The sequence below is a fragment of the Ovis aries genome, chromosome 16 (genome assembly GCF_016772045.2).
Source record: "Ovis aries strain OAR_USU_Benz2616 breed Rambouillet chromosome 16, ARS-UI_Ramb_v3.0, whole genome shotgun sequence".
NCBI classification, from domain to species: Eukaryota; Metazoa; Chordata; class Mammalia; order Artiodactyla; family Bovidae; genus Ovis; species Ovis aries.
In genome coordinates, this window is record NC_056069.1 from 12,554,624 (window position 1) to 12,576,078 (window position 21,455).

Sequence of the window (21,455 nt, forward strand, 5' to 3'; positions counted from 1 at the left end):
GAAGTTGCTAAAGAACATAGGAAGCCCAGCCTGGCACTCTGTGATGACCTAAAGGGATGGGGTGGGGAGGAGGGGAGGGAGGCTCAGGAGGGAAAGAATACATATATAATTATTCACTTTGTTGTATGGCAGAAAGCAATACAAAATTGTAAAGCAATTTTCCACCAATTAAAATATAAATAAAATTTTTAAAAATTTAAAGAAAAAACTCGAAAAAGACAAACAAACTTAGTTTTTAGTTTGTTTCTACATAGAGCTGTTTCAGAGGACAGTTCACTTGACTTATGGAAATACACAAGGGGATAACGTTCCTAAGAGGAAATACAGACAGGAAAAAATGCAGCGTGCAAACATTTGGTTGAGAAAGTTAATGATGACAAAAATAGTAAGTAAATGACTGAAAAATAATTTTATGGGGAGTAGGTGAGAATTGTGAAGCCTGCCACCTGGTGGACCCATCAGCTATAGCAAGTGCTGCCAGAACTGGCAATTTGTTTTACTGGGTCCTTTGACCTCAACAAATTCTTTTGAAGAAGGAACAATCTCTTATTAGAGAGATTCTGTGGCACTATTTCAAAAAATAACAATAAAATGGGGCCAGAAGACTGTCAAATGTTCTATTAAGTTACGCATTACTTTAAACTGCTTGTGTGATTAGTGCATGGTGGGGAGGAAGTTATTTTAAGCTGGCTGAACTGAACACAAAAGCAGAAGTCAGGCTGCCCAGCCTCTTCTCTCAATCTGACTCCACATTAGCTCATCATGTGGCCTTGGGTATCTCCCTGAGCTACACTGCTTTCACAGTTCTTCCTCTGCAAAATACCCATGGGGAATGCATTCTTGCCATGCTGGTGTCCTAGCCCCATTCATACTCTCCACCATCCAGCCCTGGTCACCTTGCGCACTGCATCCCAGACGCCATGAACTCAGGCTCCAGCCACACTGGTTTACTCATGCACCTCAAGCACTTTGAGTTTCCTGTTTTTGTGGTCTAAAGCGTCATTTTATTGAGCCTAGACCGTCCCGCACTCCTTCCCTTACACTAACATCCACCCACCCTTCACAGCCCTGCACAGAAAACCCCCAACTCTCCGCCTGCCCACTGTGGTGGAAAGCTCTCTCTCCTTCCGCACTTGGGCCCTATTTACAGACTGTTCCTTGGCTTGGCGGCCTGACTGTAGCCTAGCGCTGCCACTGTTTCTCCTGCGAACACTGGACTCTAAGCTTCTGGCAATCAGACCTCCCGTCCAGAGCGCGGTGGTACGCTAGTTGGAAGCTCAGGCTCTGGGGCTGCCCTGCTGGTATGCAAATCCTCTTCTGCTCTTTCCGAGCACAGAACCTTGGCTGCTTCGCTAGCTTCTCCTTGCTTTAATTTCTTCATCTGTAAAATGGGGACATTTCTATGTATAGCACCTGTGCACAGGCTATGAGGATGACCTGAATTTATTCATGTAAAGTGCTCTTGACTACCTACTATTCATATGCGCCATGTGCTGTGTGACCCTTTGGTACCTCACACAACTCTGCACACTCTGGGGACCCAGTTAATATGTAAAATTGGTAATAATGGTGCTCTTTTAGCCCCCATTTTAGTATCCAGAGGTTCCCAGAGTTTAGGGAAAGGAAATACTGAGGCAGTGGCTGGCATTATTTTAGGTTCTCTTATGACTGGGCATTTAAACTAATGCTGTCCTAAGAAAGCAACCTGGCTGAATAGGGGGTTTCCTGCATTTGAGAGGCTACACTAGGCAGGTAATCATGTGAACAGGGGGTATGACTGGGTCCACGTGGCCTCCACATTCCACCATAGTGGGGAGAGAGCGATTTCGGTGCTGTGGGAAAGTTCTTTTAGCAAGCTACTTGTAATCTGGATGGAGGTGATTAACTCCCTGTGGCTAGAGAGGTTTGAGGCAACACTGAGAAAGCGCAGAGCCGCTGGGGAACTGAACCGAATAACTATGACTTTGCTTCTCGTGCATGTGAGTGAGTGCTTTCACAGCAGGCTCACTTTGAAGCTGTGAGGGTGGGTGAGGCCAAAAGTGAAGCCATGACACAGAGGATATGCTAAATATGTTCACAATCCAAAAGATAAATAAGTATTATACACAGTGTTAGTCGCTTAGTTGCATCTCTCTGTGATCCCACGGACTGTAGCCTGCCAGGCTCCTCTGTCCATGGAATTCTCCAGGCAAGAATACTGGGGTGGGATGCCCTTCCCTTCTCCAGGGGATCTTTGCCACCCAGGGATCAAACTGGGGTCTCCAGCACTGTAGGCTGGATTCTTTATCATCTGAGGCATCAGGGAAGCCCAGTATCGCACATGGATTTCTAAAAATATATACAGCCCTATGTGATGGCTCTTCTACCTTTTTCTGAGGATGCCATGAGATTTTGTGAAGTAGTTTGCAAGTATAAAGCATCGGGTAAACAGCACTTGAGAAAACGAAAATACAGCTACTACCCTGATGGTCTGCCACTGCTGGCACATGGGAGTCCAGGACTGGTACTAGTCACTCGATCCTTTGTCCAAGAATCACTATTCACATTTAGGAGAAAGATGCATGATAACACAGTTCCTTGGGAAGGTAATTAAATCCCCTGTATCCACTCTGTTTCCTTACAGGGGTTGCTCTTTTGAGAGCTTCCTTTATGAGCCAGAAGCAGGATCCTCTGCTTAGATGTGAGACAGCACGCCGTGGCCCAGGAGGATGCCAAAGCTCTCCGTTACAGCATGTTCGTGGCATTTCAGGGACACAGGTCAACCAGATCCAGGAATGCAGGCACTCCGTAACCAGATGAGGACAAAATGTTATAAATGGAACTCACTGACCCTTTTCAGAGACCTTGCCAGAGGCGTTCAGGAGAAACATACGTTCAAATTTCACAGAATTAGGAAGAGATGTTTTAAAATCCAGAATCACACGAAAATGTTTTATAAAATAAATTATGAAACAGCAAATATGTCTCAGCAAAATAAACAGAAGGCATATTTCCTAAAGATATGTATATTTCAGCTTGTTATTTCTTCTGATTTTATGAGCAAATGCAAGAAATAATATAAAGATATACTGTGCCAGGACCCAAGATGCATGTGGCGTAATACTGCTACAAAGAACAGAAGAGGTCAAACCTATCACCATTTAAAATCCATCTGACCATCTTTGAACTGCTGATGCCAAAACTTCTAGTCCTGTGAGTTGACAATGAAAAGAAACTCACATATAAAACATAGCCTGATTATCTAAACAAAAGGGAGGTCCTAGAAAAGCTCAAGGAGTACTTGGGAGAGAGAAGTACCTCTGCCTACCTTCATAGTCCCTACACCACTGGAAAGACAAACAGGCTGTGGCAGATAGAGCCTGGGCCCTCACTCACAAAGAGTTGATGCGAGCCAGCAATGGCGTATCCCTGGACCACTGGGTCAGGCACTACGAGAGAATAGGCTGGTCAGACTTCTTGAATTTTGTCTTGGGAAGTCTGACGTCATTTCAGGGGACTCTCACAGCCAAGGACTCTGAAAGTCCACAATCCTGCTCTGCCTCCCATTTTGGGGGCACTTACTAGGAGACAGTTATTTCATGGCAGTTAGACAAGTAATATTATCAGAAACTGATGGTGAATGAAAAGAAAAAAACTCAAGCCTTACCCATGTAGGTGCCAGAAATGCCACCTGTTTTGAAATGACAACCTGCTCCAGAATGCTTGCCTGAAAAGCCCCATGGATGGAGGAACCTGGCGGGCTACAGTCCAAAGGGTTGCAGAGTTGGACATGATGAGCGACTAAGCACGTGTGCACTACTCGGTAGGCATATTGCAAAGTGTAGAGGCTCCAGACATCTCAAGGTTTTACTCCCAAACTGAGCAGCATGTACATGAAGACATTAACACAAGCAGCTGTATGGTGCTCGGCTCCTCCCACGGTGACTTTTGGACAGCACGCGAGGAAGATCCCTACTAGTCACCTCAATTCCACAAACATTTTCTGAGTACCCAGCTGCAAACCCGGCACTGTGCAAATGAGGGGATGACGTGCGGAGCTTTACTAGTAGCTCCATGTCTCTCCTGCAGGGCTGCCGTCAGGCCTGCCACGTTTTCAGCACTGCCCCGGCTGGCTTCCCATACTGCCTACGGCCCTGCAATGTCCTCTCAAGATTCATCCTCTTCCTCCAGTGAGCAATACTATGCCTTTGTGAGAAAGCTGACTAGAGTTAAGGGAACCATCCGTAGGTATGGAGGATAGCAAAGACAGTCACCTACTCCCATGGGGCCTGAAGTCAAGACCAAAATTTCATTAATGCTGTGGACTGATCAATGGCAATAACTTCCCTACAATCTGCTACTTCACAACGGACCTTTGAATGTACATACTATTACTCCTCTCGGAATGTGGGCCAGACCCTGAATCTTTTGAAGAATACACTTGTGTTGGCTGGGGGATGATAAAAAGAAGGATAAAAGTCATTTATCAAAGGCTTACTTACTTATCAAGGGCTTTGTACACCCACCCACCTGCACTAATTCCAAATTCCCAAGTTTCTTTCAGGTTTCAGTTCAGTGTCACTGCTCGGGGACGCCTCTCCCTATTCACAGAATATTCTCTGCAGAAGCATGGCATTCCTCCCCTTGCTGTGGCTCTGGCTAATCAGGCTGAACTTCATCTGCCTGCATGCATCTCCTGTGTCTCTCACAGTCCTCAAGGTAAGAACTGTACATAATTTCCAATGTCTATCGTGTCTAGACATGTCACCAGTGTCTCCCATGGTACCTGCCTAGCAAGTGCTCTAGAAACAGTCTGAATGGATGTTGTTTAAACGACACATATGCGTTTATGTTTTATTTCTCAACAGGCTGCAGGCTACCTGAGGTGATGGCTCACACCTCTCTGATAGGCCCTAGTAATGCCTCCCTGTGTTCACACACGGAGAAGTCATCTATAAATCTGCTGACCTGTAAACTAATCCTACAGTTAATGATCGCATTTTTTTTTAAATCACAGATAGGATTTTTTCCTTGAAAAAACTTAAAATTGTGACTCAGATTCATCTTTGTTTTAACCAGATTCATATTTGGGGCTATAACTTTATATTCTTTAGTTAGCAGTGGCAAAGCAAAGAGCCCAACAGCAATGAGAGAATGAGTGTAGACCATCTCTCTTCATCACACTCATGCTCTTTATGATCCTCCTACTCCACTGGCTTGAATCAGCTTAATTCCAAGTAGAGACTGATCTACATTCAAACTTATTTGTACAGGAGGGAAAGGTCTAATGATTGCCAGCATCCCTTCTTCCATTACCACCTATTATATATTCACAGCTCTAGCTTCCAAAGAAACTCAACTCTCAAATCAAGCTTCAGACCTGACCTCACAGTTTAATACCACTGTCTTCTGCCATAATAGAATAAAGTGTACTGAAAGTTGCTAAAGAAAATCGCACCGAGGATGGATGATTTCCAACCAGATTTTACTACGTGTGATACAGAAAACAAAGAGAACTCTGTTTGTAATTTAGGATGAGAAGCAAAATGAAATCAGGAAGTGACAGTGCAGATACATGAAAGTGGATTTCATGATATAAAACCAAAAAATTCATGTTCTTGCCTTTTCCTTAAACAGACCACTGAATGCTTTCTCAGCAAAGAGACTGAGTGTGTATGGATAGCCCACATAGAAGAACACTGGAACTTGAGTAAAGAACTTCTGGTGCCAGTTCTTTCTGGCTACCTGCTTCATCTAGATGGCCCTAACATCAAAAAAGACAGTACCTTTAGCAGGAGCTCTATAACTTCCGTGTGGACAAGTCCATGCACCGGTTCTCCATTGATGTGCGTGATCAGATCCCCAGCCTTCAGTCCTGCCTGGCAAGCTGGACTTCCTTCTTCTACATTCTAAAGTTCAAGAGGAGAAGACAGATTAGTAAGCAAACAAATGACAACCCTGACACCTACTGTCCTCTTGCAGCACAATATTCTGAGTTCATCAACAAATGATCCTGTGAGTCTAAGAGGAAACCAGTAAAATATGGCTCACTATTTTTGTTCTGCCATCTTCCTAAAATAGGGTAATTCCTATGGTTCCTTAAGCAATATTTCAGGTGACCTGAGAAAGTATTTTAGAAAAAAAGAAGGCCAGGTGGAAAAAACTAAGAAAAGAAGGATAAAAATAAGATTATTTTGTACTATTTCTACAAGCTCGGTATATAGAGTGGATAATCAGATTTGAAGACTAACACAATTATTAAAAAGAATTAACTTTTGCTAAATTCAGTCCTACCACACAGATAAAGAGCAAGAGTATGAAGTAGGTCCCAAATGCCAGCTCAACAGGAAGCTCATTTGCTGTTAACCATGCCTCAGCTGATGTATTCATTCTTTAGTTTGCTGGGAATGAAAACTGGCCAGAAAGAGAGTCTCACCCAAACGATATGATGCACTGTGTAAATGTCGCTGTCTCCCACGTACACCCGGATGGCTCGAATGGTGAAACCATAGTTCTTCCCTAAACTGTGGATCACAATGGGCTGGTGTGGACTGGCAGAAGCTCCTGAAGAATCTCGGCTGGGAGAGGAATCCCTTGAGGAAGAAGGGTCCGAGGACAGGGAGTGGGGAGACATTGGACTTCCCAGTGGAGAAACAGCAAACATATCTGCAACAAAGAAGCCAGTCGTCAAAGCTTGATCAAGTGAGCCACCAGGGAAGCTGGATTACTGAGCAAGTGCTGACTAGGTAATCTGCATCAGGAAAACCCTGTCATGTTAACTTGCCTATAAAGGAACCAGTCCTTATTACTATGACTAGAACTGATTCTCTTCATATATTACCTGCAGTTCTAGCAAGGTTTCTGAGAAGATAATGCAGGTGGATAGAGAAATTTTAAGAAAACCTCACTTCATATTCTTCAACACCAATTCTATCCTGTTTTCCTTGTTTTATGAACAAACACACTTTTTATTTATAGGTCTTGTCACTGTTTCATCTATGCGAATCTAAACAAATCCTAACTGGTCATATGAAATGGTGCACGCACAGCTGTGTGTGTGTTGTGTATGAAAAAGAATAATCTACACAAAGATGCTGTGGTTTAAATGTGAGCTCAGCGAGGGCCAGGCTACAAGAGGCCAGTGCTATTGAAGACTCCCAGGGTGCAGTGAATAACACGGTGGCCACAGCAAGCTGGAAGTGTCCAGACTATCTTCTGTTGTAATTCCTGGGATGCGTGTGTGATCAGTCATGTCCGACTGTTTACGACCCCATGGACTGTAGCCTGCCAGGCTCCTGTCCATGGGATTATCCAGGCAAGAATCTTACATCTGTCCAAAGGAGAACAATTAGCTCTGACTTCATGTGGCATCTTGACACTTTTTTCCTGGCTACCTTCTGTCTCATACAAAGGCCAGCTGAACAGATCCACGCTGGTGGGCAGGGAACTTCAAAACATGCAGAGATAGAAGAAGACGGAGTAGACACACAGATCCAAACTGCTAAGAAAGCCATGCCCCTGACTCTTGTCCTCAATACATCTTTCCTTATCTCCCCAAACTGAGTAACTGACCCACGTCCACCAAGAGGCGGGCCTTCTCACCAGCTCTCAGAGTGGACTGGACCACATTCCACTTACCGACCACCCTGGAGCCATTGCCTTTTGGTTGTGAACAGTCATTCAGACCAGGGTGTTTGTTTTAAGGTGCAATACGGACATCTCCCAGAAAACAGAACATGCTACAGTGAGCACTGCCCCCTCAATGAACATTTCTTTCTGCACAAATTTCAAATTTCAACAATGTAAACAATCCCTTGTATACATGGGCTGTATTCTTCCAACTGCAAGCCATCTGCAGTATAATTTGACTGATACTTCCATTCTCTTACTGTCTGTCACCTGAGTGATAAGTCACAACCACCAGGGTGTATATTTTCATCTCAGCCAGTGAAATTACACCAGACTTTGTGATTAGTAGAGGCAAAACTAGGTTGTCAAAAAATACCGCAATTCAACAAAATCATAATTAAGCCCAGTTTTTTAAATATAAGGCAGAAAATGACTGGGCTACCAGTAGGAGGAAGCATAACCCAACAGACAAGGCTGGTAAAACTTGTAATTTCAGTGCTGTCTGTGATACACTCTGCATCCCCAGAAATGAAAAACGTATGTTCTCTGTATTGATTTCCTCATTAATTAGATGAGAAAAACTATACTTAGCTTTCTGACACAGATGCTGTAAACAGCTCTGTAAAGGATATAAATGATGCTTGGTCTAGGGAAGAAAAATTATTCAGAAGAGCGAAATTTATCACTTAACTTGGGGAAGGGAGAAAGGAAAAAGAAAGAAAACAAAAGAAATAAGCCTTTGTGGGAAGTGATCCTGCCTCATCTCCTGCTGCCGAAAGAAGTGCGAAGGGGTAAGTCACGTTTGTCTTCTGGGAGCCCCGGAGGCCCTCCAGGGGGTCACTCAGGAGGGCTGTGCCAGGGCATCACCATCACTGGTTTAAGCAGTCTTGCATCTCAGCCAGCATGCCACATCGGGGGCGGGGGCACATGCACAAGCCACACAGTTTCATGCAAGCCGATGTCTCTCTACCTCCTGGGATCATGAGGGACAGGGCACTGGCAGAAAGGGACTTTGTGACTTTCCCCGAGGCTTTCTGTTTCTCTGTGCTTTCTAAGCGCTGCCGAGCCATGTGAGAGGCGGGCTCACTGGAGGGCTTGGAGGCATTGTCTGTACTGTCCACACACTCGCTTCGTCCGTTTATCTGATCCAAGTGCTCTGAAAAACTGCCAACTGTGCAAAGAAGAAGGGATAAACATTTCAGGAGAATCTGGGACAGGAGAGCTGCGGAGGTGGGAGGAGAGAGAGGGAAGGACGAACACTGGGAAACAGAGGCCCGTGTGGTGCGTGAGTCCACGTGGTGTCAGGCAAACACGGAAATCACAGGACTGGTTTGAGAAAGGTGAGTCGGAGGAGAGAGAATGAAAGAGCTGTCCATCCAGACTGCATTCTCCTTGTACACAGGTCCACTAATTCTTAGTCGACTCCATTTAACTAGAAGAACAACTGCATTTTAGAATCATTTACAACTCTAACAGACGATTCCTCCTCCTGACCCCACTGTGAAAGGTCATGAACCAAACGTCACCTTACGAACCCCATGACCGCCCACAGCATACTACCATCATCCTATGATACTGGTGATCAGCATTAGCAAGGCAGTTAATACCGGCTTTTGCTAAGTGGACATCATTTAGTCACTTCATAGAGACTTATGCCCCTGTCATCTCCTACCATCTTTTCAAGACATACCTCACACTAGGCTCAGGATGTAACTTACATAAAAGCGCCTAAAGTGTCACCTCTGACCTCCCATACCTCTTTTCACTCTGAGCTCCTTGTAAATTTCACAAGCCAAGACCAAGAGTTTCTTCCACTACACGCGGCATTCTACATGCAGGATTACCCAGTGGCTCACTACGTCTTCTTGGCATTAGTCTTGACACAGCCGTATGCTGACCTGTCCTGAAACTCCTGGACCAGTGAGAAGATCTGTCCCCCTCTAAGGCAGCCACATGTCTTCTTTATTTTTAATTTTATTACCCTGAATATAAACCAGAAGGGTATTTTTAAGTTAAAAAATTAGGACTTCCCTCAGCAGAGTAATGTAAGAGAATATGCCACCATATAGAACAACGGAGAAATGGAGTATCACTGATCCCAGTCTTGTAAGTACACAGGCCCAGTGTGAAGACAGTTCTCTCTTGTCAGAAGTGACATAAGTGAAAAACAAGTCACATGACCATCTCTTTCCGTTTCTCCTATTCTTTCACAGTCTATCAGTTTTGGGGTTTTTTTTTTTCCTTTCTTTTTTCTTATCACTGATAATACGTATTTGTCTGTCCAGAAAAAACCATGCTTATCTCCCTTTTCTTTCTACATGCTGTATTAGAAGCCCCCTGTGCTTTAAAAATCATCAACATGATCATCACATTAAGATATGCAATCCACAGAGAGAATTTAATCCCATTATAAACGATCCTTTGGAAGACCAGCCAGCACATCAAAGTGCTGACCACGACATTCTTTACCTAGGAAAGAGGCTTAATTGGATTTAACTAGCATTTCTGTTGCAGTGCTCGACTCACAACGGCACAGCTAAAGTTCGGTCCTAGTTCACAGAGGTGGCATGACCCCCCAGGCGTGGTCCTCGCTAAGGGAAGCCTAGGACTCGGGACAGTGGGGCTTGAGAACAGCGCTGTCCACGGCCACCCAGGCGCTACAGGTACTGTGGGCACAGGAGAAGACCCCCAGTCATCTGTGTGACACCCATCCGACCTACTAAAGAAGATAATCTCAAGGCAAAGAACAACCCTCTTTCCACTTGTATATGCTAAACTCAACCCCATTTAACAGGGTATCTAGTCTATTCACTCTAAATTAAGAAACTAGACAAAACCTGCTTCACAAATCAAATCTCACCTCAAAAGCCTTCAGCTTGCTCTGGGATAAGCTGCACACTCACTTCTCCCTCCTAGTTTGGTTTGGATGGGATCATTGACAAGCATGAATTGGAAAGCTGAATCTCTTCACAATGAATAATTTGTCAGATGCGTTCAAGTACTACACCTAAATTTTCAAGACTTTTGCTTCTCACTGATTCAAATACATTGTAGTCAAGAGAAGGAAACTAGTACAAAGCTGGACTTCCCTCACTGTTGGAGTGCGTGTCTTTTATCATCCCCTCTGCCTGCCTCTGCTGTCTCATTTCATAGCACTGCGTATAAACGTGTGAGTCTTTCCTTCCAAGGGTGGATAATGTCACTTTAATGTTCTGTAAATGTCAAGGGTTCTTTCTTTTTGATGGTGGAGCAATATAAAAATCAACAAATTTAATTTTACTACAGTCACGGTTTTCAGATTTCCTAATTACCCTTGGCTATGAGCAAATCAGCTCATCTCTCTATTCTGTATGGCCCCCAAGGTCTTTGATTATTTTTAGTGTGTGTCTGAGGGAGACAGAGAGAAAGGTGGTTTGAATCTATTAATCAAAATGCATGGCAGGACAGAGACAGATTTTTTTTTAATTATGAAAGTAATCAATCAAATGCTTAGACACCATTCCCCTCCCTCTCCCTCATAACTTTCTGAGAGTCAGTAGGCAGAAGAGTCCAAGAGATCATAAATAATTCATCATATTAAGAATAAATGTGAAATAGAGGCAGCTCTATTCAGAGTAAATAATAAACTAAGAAACACATGAGAACTTAGTAACCAGAAATATAAAGCGCTTGACATATCCACATTTGATGTGAAACCAAGAGGAACAGAAATCTGAGGCTACTAGCTTGTCTTTGCACACTTCTTCATTGCTATTATCTTGGCTCCACCAAGTTAGGACATGTGGAATTATCCCACACGGAAACAGAACTGAGAGGAAAAGAGAGAAGGGGAAAACCCAACATTATTTTTCCCCATGATCAACTATCAGCTCACATGAAGCTCCACAGAACCAGACCTTTTAGTGAGTGTAAAATTTGTTATTTTGAAATGATTCAAAACAAAACAAAACAAATAGACACTGAATATTCCGTTAGTTAAAAAAAAATTTCATGATAATCATTCATGGTTATCAATATAGCATACTGGATATGGCTTAACGAAAACGTTTATTATAGCAACCTTAAGCCATACCCATATTTTTATTATTTGAAAGCATAAATGCACATTGCTCTGTGGAAGGATGTGCTATGCATAACATTTTAATAAACCAAATAATATCCGAAATGCGCCTCAAGGGCTTGCTCTGAGGGAAGCGCAAGTCCAGTCATTTAATGAGGACACCTCTGTGATTAAGGGCTGCAAGTATTCATGATATATTGCTGCTGCTGCTGCTAAGTCGCTTCAGTTGTGGCTGACTCTGTGCGACCCCATAGACGGCAGCCCACCAGGCTCCCCCATCCCTGGGATTCTCCAGGCAAGAACACTGGAGTGGGTTGCCATTTCCTTCTCCAATGCATGAAAGTGAAAGTGAAATCGCTTAGTCACGTCTGACTCTTGGCGACCCCATAGTCTGCAGCCCACCAGGCTCCTCCGTCCATGGGGTTTTCCAGGCGAGAGTGCTGAGAGTGGGTGCCACTGCCTTCTCCGCCATGATACACAGGCATCCAAAAACCTATGAAGACTCTGCTCTTCTGGTCAGGAAGGCTTACTTCACACAAAAGTAACACCAAGAAGAGTTCTCCCAGGAAAGCCCTAAGCCCCTGGACTGCTTCCCACACCCCAAACTATGTCTCAGAAGTGTCTTCACCGGTTACCTAGAGGCTGGAAACCTGTGTGCAGTGGAGTGGTTTCATAGCCACACAAGATATCAGTTTGAACTCTGTCGGTATTTCTGACTCCCCTCTCCCCTCTCAATCCGTGAACCTCATGGCATGAGAATTTTGCTGCACTGACTGGGTACAGTTTAGAGTGGAGACTATTCGGTGACTGGGTATAATGTGGCCCCACAACAAAAACCAGCTCCTTCAAGGAAACAACTACCCATCTGAACACCAGAGGAAAAACTGGCTTATGCTATATAGGTGGTGATTTAAGATGCTATTGAGGGTCCTGTTGACTGTCTGACAGGGTTGCTTACTCATCACTTTGAGTTAGATGCAACTCCACAAGACCTTTGCTGTGCCTTTGCCTCGACAATGAAGAACAAGCTCCCCTACTTCTACTTCTGAAGACCATCCAAGGGCGCCGCTGGAACCCATCAGAGGACGTGAAGGCTTCAGGTGCAGCAAGAAAGACTGGCCATGCAGCCATGCTCCAAGGAGAGGGCTGATGTGTCTGATCTCAGCTCTGGGGAGTCCACCGCCCAGGACTAAGGAGTGGGGCTGTGAGAGAGTCTAGCAACACAAGACTGGTCTGAAGCCAGGCCTGGGACTCCGAGCACTGCAGTCACTTGTCAACTTGGCGGGCGATGCTGGGATGGCAGGGGCCAGCCCACGGCCTTACCTGACAGAGTGGAGCTGCTGATGGTGCTGGCCGGGGTGGTGACCTCGGGCTCCTCCTGGGCACTCTCTGCAGCAGGGAGGGCTGGCTTTTCCGGCTCCTCATGCAGCTCTCTGGGCTGGGGAGCGGCCCCATCATGTTCTGCCTCTGCTGAAATGGCCAGCTTAGGAAGCAGCCCAGAACCGAGCCTATGTCTGTTGCTGTCAGTATCCGAAGAGTTGGATGTGGATAACTGTTGCCTTAATTAAAAAAAAAACGAAGTCATATATCTATAGACACTGGAAAATTGTGTGCAAGGTGAATTTTAGGAAAAAAAAAAAAACAAAAAACAGGTAAAAATGGAACTGAGATCTCCTAACCAACACATGTTGAGGGCAGTGACTTCTAAACTGTGCCAGACCAGAGGTATCCCCAGGAACCGGTCAGAAATGCACTCTTGGGGCTTCCCTTGTGGTCCCGTGGTAAGAATCCACCTGCCAATGCGGGGCACACGGGTCTGATCCCTGGGAAGATCTGATATGCTGTGGAGCAACTAAGCCCATGCACCACAAGTACTGAGCCCACGCAGAGCCCACGAGTCACAACTAGTGAGCCCACGCACTGCAAGCAGAGAGTAGCCCCCTCTCAGGGCAACTAGAGGAAGCCTGTACAGCAACAAAGACCCAGCTCAGTTAAAAATAAATATATGAAAAAAATGTAAAAGGATAGACAATTGTCTTTTTTAAAAAAGGAAAAGAGAAACATACATTCTCAGCCCTCATCTCAGACCTCCTGGGTCAGCACTTTGCTTCCACAGGCCCTCCAGGAGATTCGGATGCATGCTCACGTTGAAGAACCACTGCCCTAGTAGCTACTGTTTACAACGCTTCTTAACAAGCATTTCACATACATTTCAGAATACTCTGAACTCCAGCTTAACGTTTCCGTGGATGGCAAAGTTGTGCTTTTAGTTTTGTCCCCAGGGTCTTCCTTCTCTTCTCCTGAATTCTGAGTACCTCGATCCATACTGCTGAAAACCTGCAAGGCAAAGAGTCAGTGCTTATTAATATCTTCTTGAAAGGGATTGTCAGAAGAAAAAAAAAAAGTCCTGGGAGAACAAGCTGAGAGTTTGACTAAGGTTTGAATTAGGGCCATGTATTCAGAAGGTACTTTCCAATGCATTTACTTGAGTCCTGAGTTGAGTGGCCAATTGTACAATTTTATTTCCTTTTGGAGTGGGGAGCTATGAATTCATCACATTCTCACCATATCTCACTATGGACTTTGTATCTGCAAACAAAATCCATAGATGCATTGGGGTCTCCAGGCCTAGGATCAATGCATGCATTAGATTACATTTAACCATGAAGTCAATCAGAAAAAGAAAATCACAGAGAAAAAGACTGAATGGCCCCCAGTCAGGTGCAGGAAGTAGAAAAATGAATTGGAATTGAGAGGGAAGAGAAAAATAAATTACCTGTTTCAAGACCCGTTGGGGGGAGATGCAGTGTGTACTTGGTGAGGAGTCAGAGTTATGTGTTTGGCTTATAAATCACATATACCAACAGGCAGCCTCATGTATTGATACTGGGATTTCTGAAGGGGATCATAGCTTAAGCAAACTGAGGTCTCTGCTGTACCACCGGCAAGACGGAAGCATAAACAGAGAGCTGAGAGTCCAACCCAGGAAGCACTCGTTACGCCCAAGCCAACCAACTGCTGTTCTCATGGGGATGGCCCTTATAGCTCCTATAATCTCCTGGGATTAGGAGGAAGGTAGTGAAAGAACCCCACTTCAGTACTCTTGCCTGGAAAATCCCATGGACAGAGGAGCCTGGTGGGCTACAGTCCATGGGGTTGCCAAGAGTTGGACACGACTGAGCGACTCCACTTTCACTTTTCACTTTCATGCATTGGAGAAGGAAATGGCAACCCACTCCAGTGTTCTTGCCTGGAGAATCCCAGGGACGGGGGAGCCTGGTGGGCTGCCGTCTATGTGGTCACACAGAGTCGGGCACGACTGAAGCGACTTAGCAGCAGCAGCGAAAGAACAGGAGACAGCAGAGAGGGAGCAGCTTAGGGGATGGCTTTGACAGGCTAGAGAACAGGTACCAGGAGAGCCTGAACTCTGTCATCAGCTTCCTTCCTGGCTCTGCTCTAGACCTGGGCCTCCCCTCCAGGGAAATCCCTGCCTCTCTGTGTCATTCCTGTACCCAGGGAGGGCAGTGTTGGCCAATCTGCAGAGCACTCCGGGTAGTCACTTAGAAAAAGCTACCGAACACTCTCAAATCACTCATTGCTATAGAAAAGCTACACAATAATGCTGTAAAATGCCATGGCAACAGAAAATATAGCTTGAGTGAAAATAGCAAAATGAAGGTAGGGTGCCCTGTAGGTTCATTTCTATCGTCCTAGGGCCCTGCTTATCTCAGGACTATTAGGTGTGTCTTTGGTTTGTCTTTTAAATCTTCCCACTACCAGTCAAAAAGCACCTTTCTCCAACATTGATTTTGATCTATTTCCAAAATTCTAGCTTGGCTGGCCTACTGCCCCTTTAATATATCTTACAATTTCCATCACTGATGAAGAGATTGTCTCATTTCACAATCAACTGTCTCCAAGTGAATGGGCTTATATCGAGGACTAAGCCTTCTCCTTTATGTTGTATCTGTGGAATCCTAGAAGAGGGCTGTGCACACAATGAGCTCAAAGTTCTTCTTATAAAGGCAATGGGAAGATGCCTCCATGGCCCAGCAAGAGCTAGACCATGGTCAACATGGAGACCCTCTATGTTTATGCCATATTTCACTTACCTTAGAAAACCTATGTGAACATGAGGAAAACTGCCTTATTTCCACATTAAAGTCTTCATCATTCGTGTCATCTTCTTCCTCGGTCTCCATATGATGGTACTTCTCTGACCGAGCTGCAGGGAAAGGTTTGGAAAGCAGTTTCAATTACTCAGAATTTCAGCTTTTAACTTAGTTATTTTAATTATGAGTTTCTCTATCAAGGCAACATTATGTTTCAGAACTCATGGGTTCAGGACTGAAAGGTACCTATCAAAAACAGAGCTGATTTTCCACAAAGAAAAGGCCAAATAATGTTTTATGTCAGATAATGCACGTACTATCAAAATAACTTGTGTCATCTTCAGATTCCAGTTGGGGAATAAATTCTGCCTTCTGTCTCAGCAAACTGTTCCAGTCTAAGCAACGGAAGAATCGATGCTGTTTGACTTCATATGCACCACCTTAGGGTAGGGAGTGGAGGGAAAGAACAGAGGGAAAAGTGTTCAGTTCTCCTCCCAACAAAGGTAAGCATCAGTTTTTAAGAACAACAGAAAAAAAAAAAAAGTTCTATCAAGAGAAAATTAAAGAAATCAGGGAAATTTTTTTCACACTACAACCCAAAGCTCCAAAAATTTTCCCATAATTTATCAGCAGGGGATTTGATTTTGCTAACAGCAGTTGCTATGACACAGTTTTTCTTTGTTAATTTTTCCATGACTTCCTCCATTTTTCAAAAGTTAATGACACGGCCACTTAAAATCCCATTATGCTGAACCTGGGGACATGGACACACACTGGCCCAAAGCAGACTTGCTGCTTATAACTCCCTAAAATTCTAAGATGGCATAAAACGTGCTCATGGCAGTAACTCCTCTGGAGGTAAGTTTTATTTTTTTGGTGGGGGGTACCTACCACAGTCGATTTCTCTTTTTCTCTTTTTCTAAAAGTTATATATATATATCTAGGCCACTAGGGCCTTCGTTGTTGCACACAGGCTTTCTCTAGTTGCAGCGAGTGGGGTTACTCTCTAGTTGTGGCCTGTGGCCTCTAGGACATGCAGGTTCAGTCACTGACTGAGGCATGTGAAATATTCCCAGAACAGGAATCAAACCCATGTCCCCTGCATTGGCAGGCAGATTCTTAACCACTGGAACTCCAAATGAGTCCAAAAATTTTATTTTTAATTGGAGGATTATTGTTTCACAATATTGTGTTGGTTTCTGCCATATATCAAGATGAATCAGCCATAGGTATATGTATGAAGGTAAGATTTTAATAAAGCTGATAATATATAATGGTTATCATTCAATTTTACTGGATTGTCCATTAACATTGGTAGGAATTAGGTTCTATGGCTTACAGAGTCTTAAATAAGAAACTGGCAAACTTGTTTGATAGATTTATAATACGTGTGATGAAAGCAATCACAATTCCTAAGTTTTAGGTTTCTTTTTGCCTAGTGAGCCTGATAGGACAATTCAGTGAATTGAATTAATATTTGTAATTCAGTTTATGATTTTAAAGAGATTTTGAAGGGCAGACCCCATCAAAGTATTACACTGTCCCTCATGTAAAGGGACTTCCCTTGTGGCTCAGCTGGTAAAGAATCCACCTGCAATATGGGAGACCTGGGTTCGATCTCTGGGTTGGGAAGATCCCCTGGAGAAGGGAAAGGCTACCCACTCTAGTATTCTGGCCTGAAGAATTCCATGGACTGTATAGTATACTTTCTGCCCTGATTGCTCAGTTGGTAAAGAATTCGCCTGCAATGCAGGAGACCCTGGTTCGATTCCTGTGTTGGGAAGATCCTCTGGAGAAGAGATAGGCTATCCACTCCAGTATTCTTGGGCTTCCTTTGTGGTTCAGCTGGTAAAGAATCTGCCTGCAGTGTGGGAGACCTAGATTCAATCCTTGGGTTGGGAAGGTCCCCTGGAGAAGGATAAGGCTACCCACTCCAGTATTCTGGCCTAGATAATCCCATGGACTATATAGTCCACAGGGTTGCAAAGAGCTGGACATAACTGAGCGACTTTCACTTTCCCATGTAAAGAGAAGGTACACGTTATAAAAATCTCACCATGAGACACACCCCCATCCTACCATCAACATGCCCACTGTTGATGGGGGAGATAAGGAAAATTCAATCTTGAAACAATTTCAGGAAGAGATACTTCTCGCAAGACTAGTACCAGGATCTAATCCATCTCCCAACCAGGAGATGCCCCTCAACAGGGGTTGCAAATGCCTCTTTAATGCAGTTGTTACCCATGCTTCTCGTCCTGTCCTCGGTGAGGTACAAAAGGAATAGGGTGAGAAATATAAGCTGAATGAAAAATCTTGGGGCAGGGGAGGTATCTGTAAAGTTCAAAGTCATCGTTCTGTCCTCACTGGGCCTCACTTGAGCACGAGGAGCAGGTTGGCTAGGGCTCTAAACCAGTGAAAGGAAACCAATGTTTTGAAAATGATGAAATGAAGAGAAAAATGCCAAGTGAAAAAAATCACCCCCTAAAAGGGAGAATTGGTTCTTTACAAAGTATGATTAGACTCTTCATCTAGAATTCAGTAGGCTTTTTCCTTGTTTACAGCACAATACTCAAGTCTGATTTTGAGCCCAAGAGCAACAACATCAGCAGCTGGGATTTGAGGGCCAACTTTGACAAGTATTACACAAGAGACAGGAGGCAACTTGCTTCTTTTAATTAAACCACTGAAAGTAATGCCTCGTAGTAGGCATTGTCAGCTCCATTTTTTGGATGGGTAAAGCAAATAAGCAGTAAACCATACTGGGTCAAGATCGTCCGGCGAGGAAGGGTTAGAGGGGCTGAGCTGAGGTCTGTCTAAAGACCACCAGTCCATCCTCAGTGCCACAGCACCACAGGCCACGCAAGGGGAGGCCTGGTTTAGTTTGGATCCTACCCTGCCCTCTCTCTCGCATCAACTCTCAAATGGATTCACCATGTGGATATTGGGGAAGGGAGCCACACACCCAGCTCCCCAGCATCTCTGCCTAGTCCAACTCCAGTCCTCCGTGCATCCTGGTTCTCATCCACCCCAACAAACATCCCCAAACACAGCTGCCGGGGATGTTTTCTTCCAGTGATCTTTGCTTGGAGACAATCAAAGGGCTTAAATATGCATCAATTCGGTTCCCTCACTGTGCCAGTGACACTGAGGTCCAAAGAGTCAGGCCCTACCTCGTGGCCTACCAAGCACTGTACAGCTGCCACTCTTGGGACCTCATCAAATGACAGCTCTGGAACATCCAGGTCATTCAACTTTACCCAGAAAAGTAGAGTTCTCTGGACCCAGAGGCTCAAAGGACACTTCCAGACCATATCCAGACGGTTTGCTCCCTGACCTGCACCCTGGGACACATATTGGTGAGAGCCTTCACTTGCTCTCTATAGAGAATGACAAATGGGCCCTCCCCAGGCAGCCCAGCCCACTGCTGACCCAGTGCCCAGGTCTCAACCATTGGCCTCTGTGCCCCACTGAGAAGCAGTTGCTTATCACTGAGCCCTGTTTTTCATGCACTTCTGGAGAGAGGGGGAACAAAAGAATCAAAAGGACATACCAGAGAAAAATTAACCCTGGGCTAACAACCTCAAACCTGGGGCTTCCCAGGTAGCTCAGCTGGTTAAAAACCCACCTGCAATGCAGAAGACCCCAGTTCAATTCCTGAGTCAGGAAGTCATCCCTAGAGAAGGGATGGACTACCTACTTCAGTATTCAGCTTCCCTGGTGACTCAGACAAAGAATCCGCCTGCAATGTGGGAGATCTGAGTTTGATCCCTGGGCTGGGAAGATCCCCTGGAAGAGGACATGGCAACCCACTCCAGTATTCTTGCTTGGAAAATCCCCATGGACATAGGAGTCTGGCAGGCTACAGTCCATGGGGTCGCAGAGTTGGAAAAACTGAGCATCTAAGCACGCAGCACAACCTCAAACCTAGAGAGTGTGTTGAAAAGCAGAGACATTACTCCACCAACGAAGGTCCGTGTAGTTTTCTCAGTGGTCACGTACAGTTGTGAAAGCTGGACCATAAAGAAGGCAGAATGCCAAAGAATTGATGCCTCTGAACTGCAGTGCTGGAGAAGACTCCTGAAAGTCCCTTGGACAGCAAGGAGATCAAACCAGTCAATCTTATGGGAGATCAACCCTGAATATTCACTAGAAGGACTGATGCTGAAACTCCAGTATTTTGGTCATCTGATGTGAAAAGACGATTCATTGGAAAAGTCCCTGATGCTGGGAAAGATTGAGGATAGAAGGAAAAGAGGGCATCAGAGGATGAGATGGCTGGATGGCATCACTGATGCAATGAACATGAACTTGGTCAAACTTGGGAGATGGTGAGGGACAGGGAGGCCTGGCATACTACAGTCCATGGGATCACAAAGAGACAGAGATGACTGGGCGACTGAGCAACAACTTCTTGGAATAATATAGATGGTGGCTTTATGAGCCAAATACAAATCATCAGACACAGGAACTCATCAAATGTCACTCTCACCTTAAGAATTCACCAGAAAGGTAAAGGAAGGGAAAGTGATCATTTCTCGAGCTCCTGTTCTGCACCAGATTAATGCAACCACATACCTCCTCCAACGTGCCCACACTCAATCCTACAATAATCCTGTGAGGTGTGTAACATGCTTATTTCCATAGATTAGGAAACTGAGACTCCGGGCAATGAAGAAATGACTTATGACCTCCCAGCTGGCTCATGGGTGGGAATGAGTCACATCTGAGCAGGTCTCAAGTCCAATAAGCCCAGCTGCTCTCAATATTCTACAAGTTCAAAAGTCAAGTTCAAGTATGACAAGGTCCCAAATCGCAAGTTAGGGTTTGGCACTAGTGAGCTTTTCTCTCCTTTCACAGAATTTTCTTAAACATCCATTATGTTCTTCACACTCCTTTTCTCAGCCTCTCTAGTCTCTCGGGCAAATGTGCATTTGCACACTTTCATGGTGCATTATTTTGCCCTCTTAATATGCATCAAATCCAAGCACTGTCATTGGAAGCAGCATGGCAGACTTGCGGGATTCTCAGACTCGCTCTCTGGGCCCTACTGGGACCCGTCACATTGGACCTGCCTGTTTGGCAAGCTCTCCTTGACAACGCTGAGACCTTGGGCAGGGTCCTTTAAAGTCTCTTTCAAGCTTCTGCTAGATTTGTTTCTCAATCTGTCAAACCCTGAAAAGACTGAAAGCAGCAGTCAAGGAGAAAATGTGCAAAGATAAGCTGCAGCATATAACGTACAGACGTGGATGTTCTGACCACCAGCTGTAGCCCTGTCTTGCTAAGTAACAGCCAATCGAGAGCCCACACATTCCTAGGAGAGAGAAATGGGCAGAGTAAATAGGAAAACTCCCCAAAGTGACGCGCGAACACTGAAGAGAACTCTTTAGCAGGAGTGCTGACATGATTTCTATACATTGTTAGCTTTACCTTAGAACAATACTTCCCTGGGACAGTTGATTAGACTATACAAACAGATATTTCTATTGTTGCAGGGCAATCTTAAAATGCCTCTGCTTCTCACATTTGACTCAAGTGAGTAAAACCACCTCTCAAATCTCTGTACCACACAGAGCCTTGACTGCCATTCTTGGACAGCTATGCTAATCTCCTGAACCATAAGGCAAATCCAACTGTAGATCACAGGCAGAGGGAAATAACCAGTTTGCCAGTCA

General features: G+C 44.7%; 1 protein-coding gene and 1 long non-coding RNA gene across 13 annotated transcripts in view; one reads left to right on the plus strand and one right to left on the minus strand.

Annotated features, from left to right (window-relative positions):
- Positions 1–21,455, minus strand: part of MAST4 (microtubule associated serine/threonine kinase family member 4) — a 618,855-nt gene that overhangs the window by 13,394 nt on the left and 584,006 nt on the right. For 8 of the 12 annotated variants that reach the window (XM_042233728.2, XM_042233727.2, XM_060400346.1 and 5 more), the window contains 7 exons: positions 16,098–16,220; positions 15,781–15,893; positions 13,878–14,005; positions 12,992–13,227; positions 8,579–8,779; positions 6,416–6,645; positions 5,766–5,888 (listed from right to left, as the gene is read on the minus strand). In XM_042233728.2, coding sequence (XP_042089662.1) covers positions 5,766–5,888; positions 6,416–6,645; positions 8,579–8,779; positions 12,992–13,227; positions 13,878–14,005; positions 15,781–15,893; positions 16,098–16,220 — 1,154 coding nt within the window. The remainder of the gene's footprint in view (positions 1–5,765; positions 5,889–6,415; positions 6,646–8,578; positions 8,780–12,991; positions 13,228–13,877; positions 14,006–15,780; positions 15,894–16,097; positions 16,221–21,455) is intronic. The other 4 variants (XM_042233730.2, XM_060400347.1, XM_060400348.1 and 1 more) reach the window with 1 other exon arrangement.
- LOC132657942 (uncharacterized) lies at positions 718–8,361 on the plus strand. The gene is made up of 2 exons (XR_009596751.1): positions 718–1,301; positions 2,624–8,361. It is a non-coding gene; the product is annotated as an uncharacterized LOC132657942 (long non-coding RNA).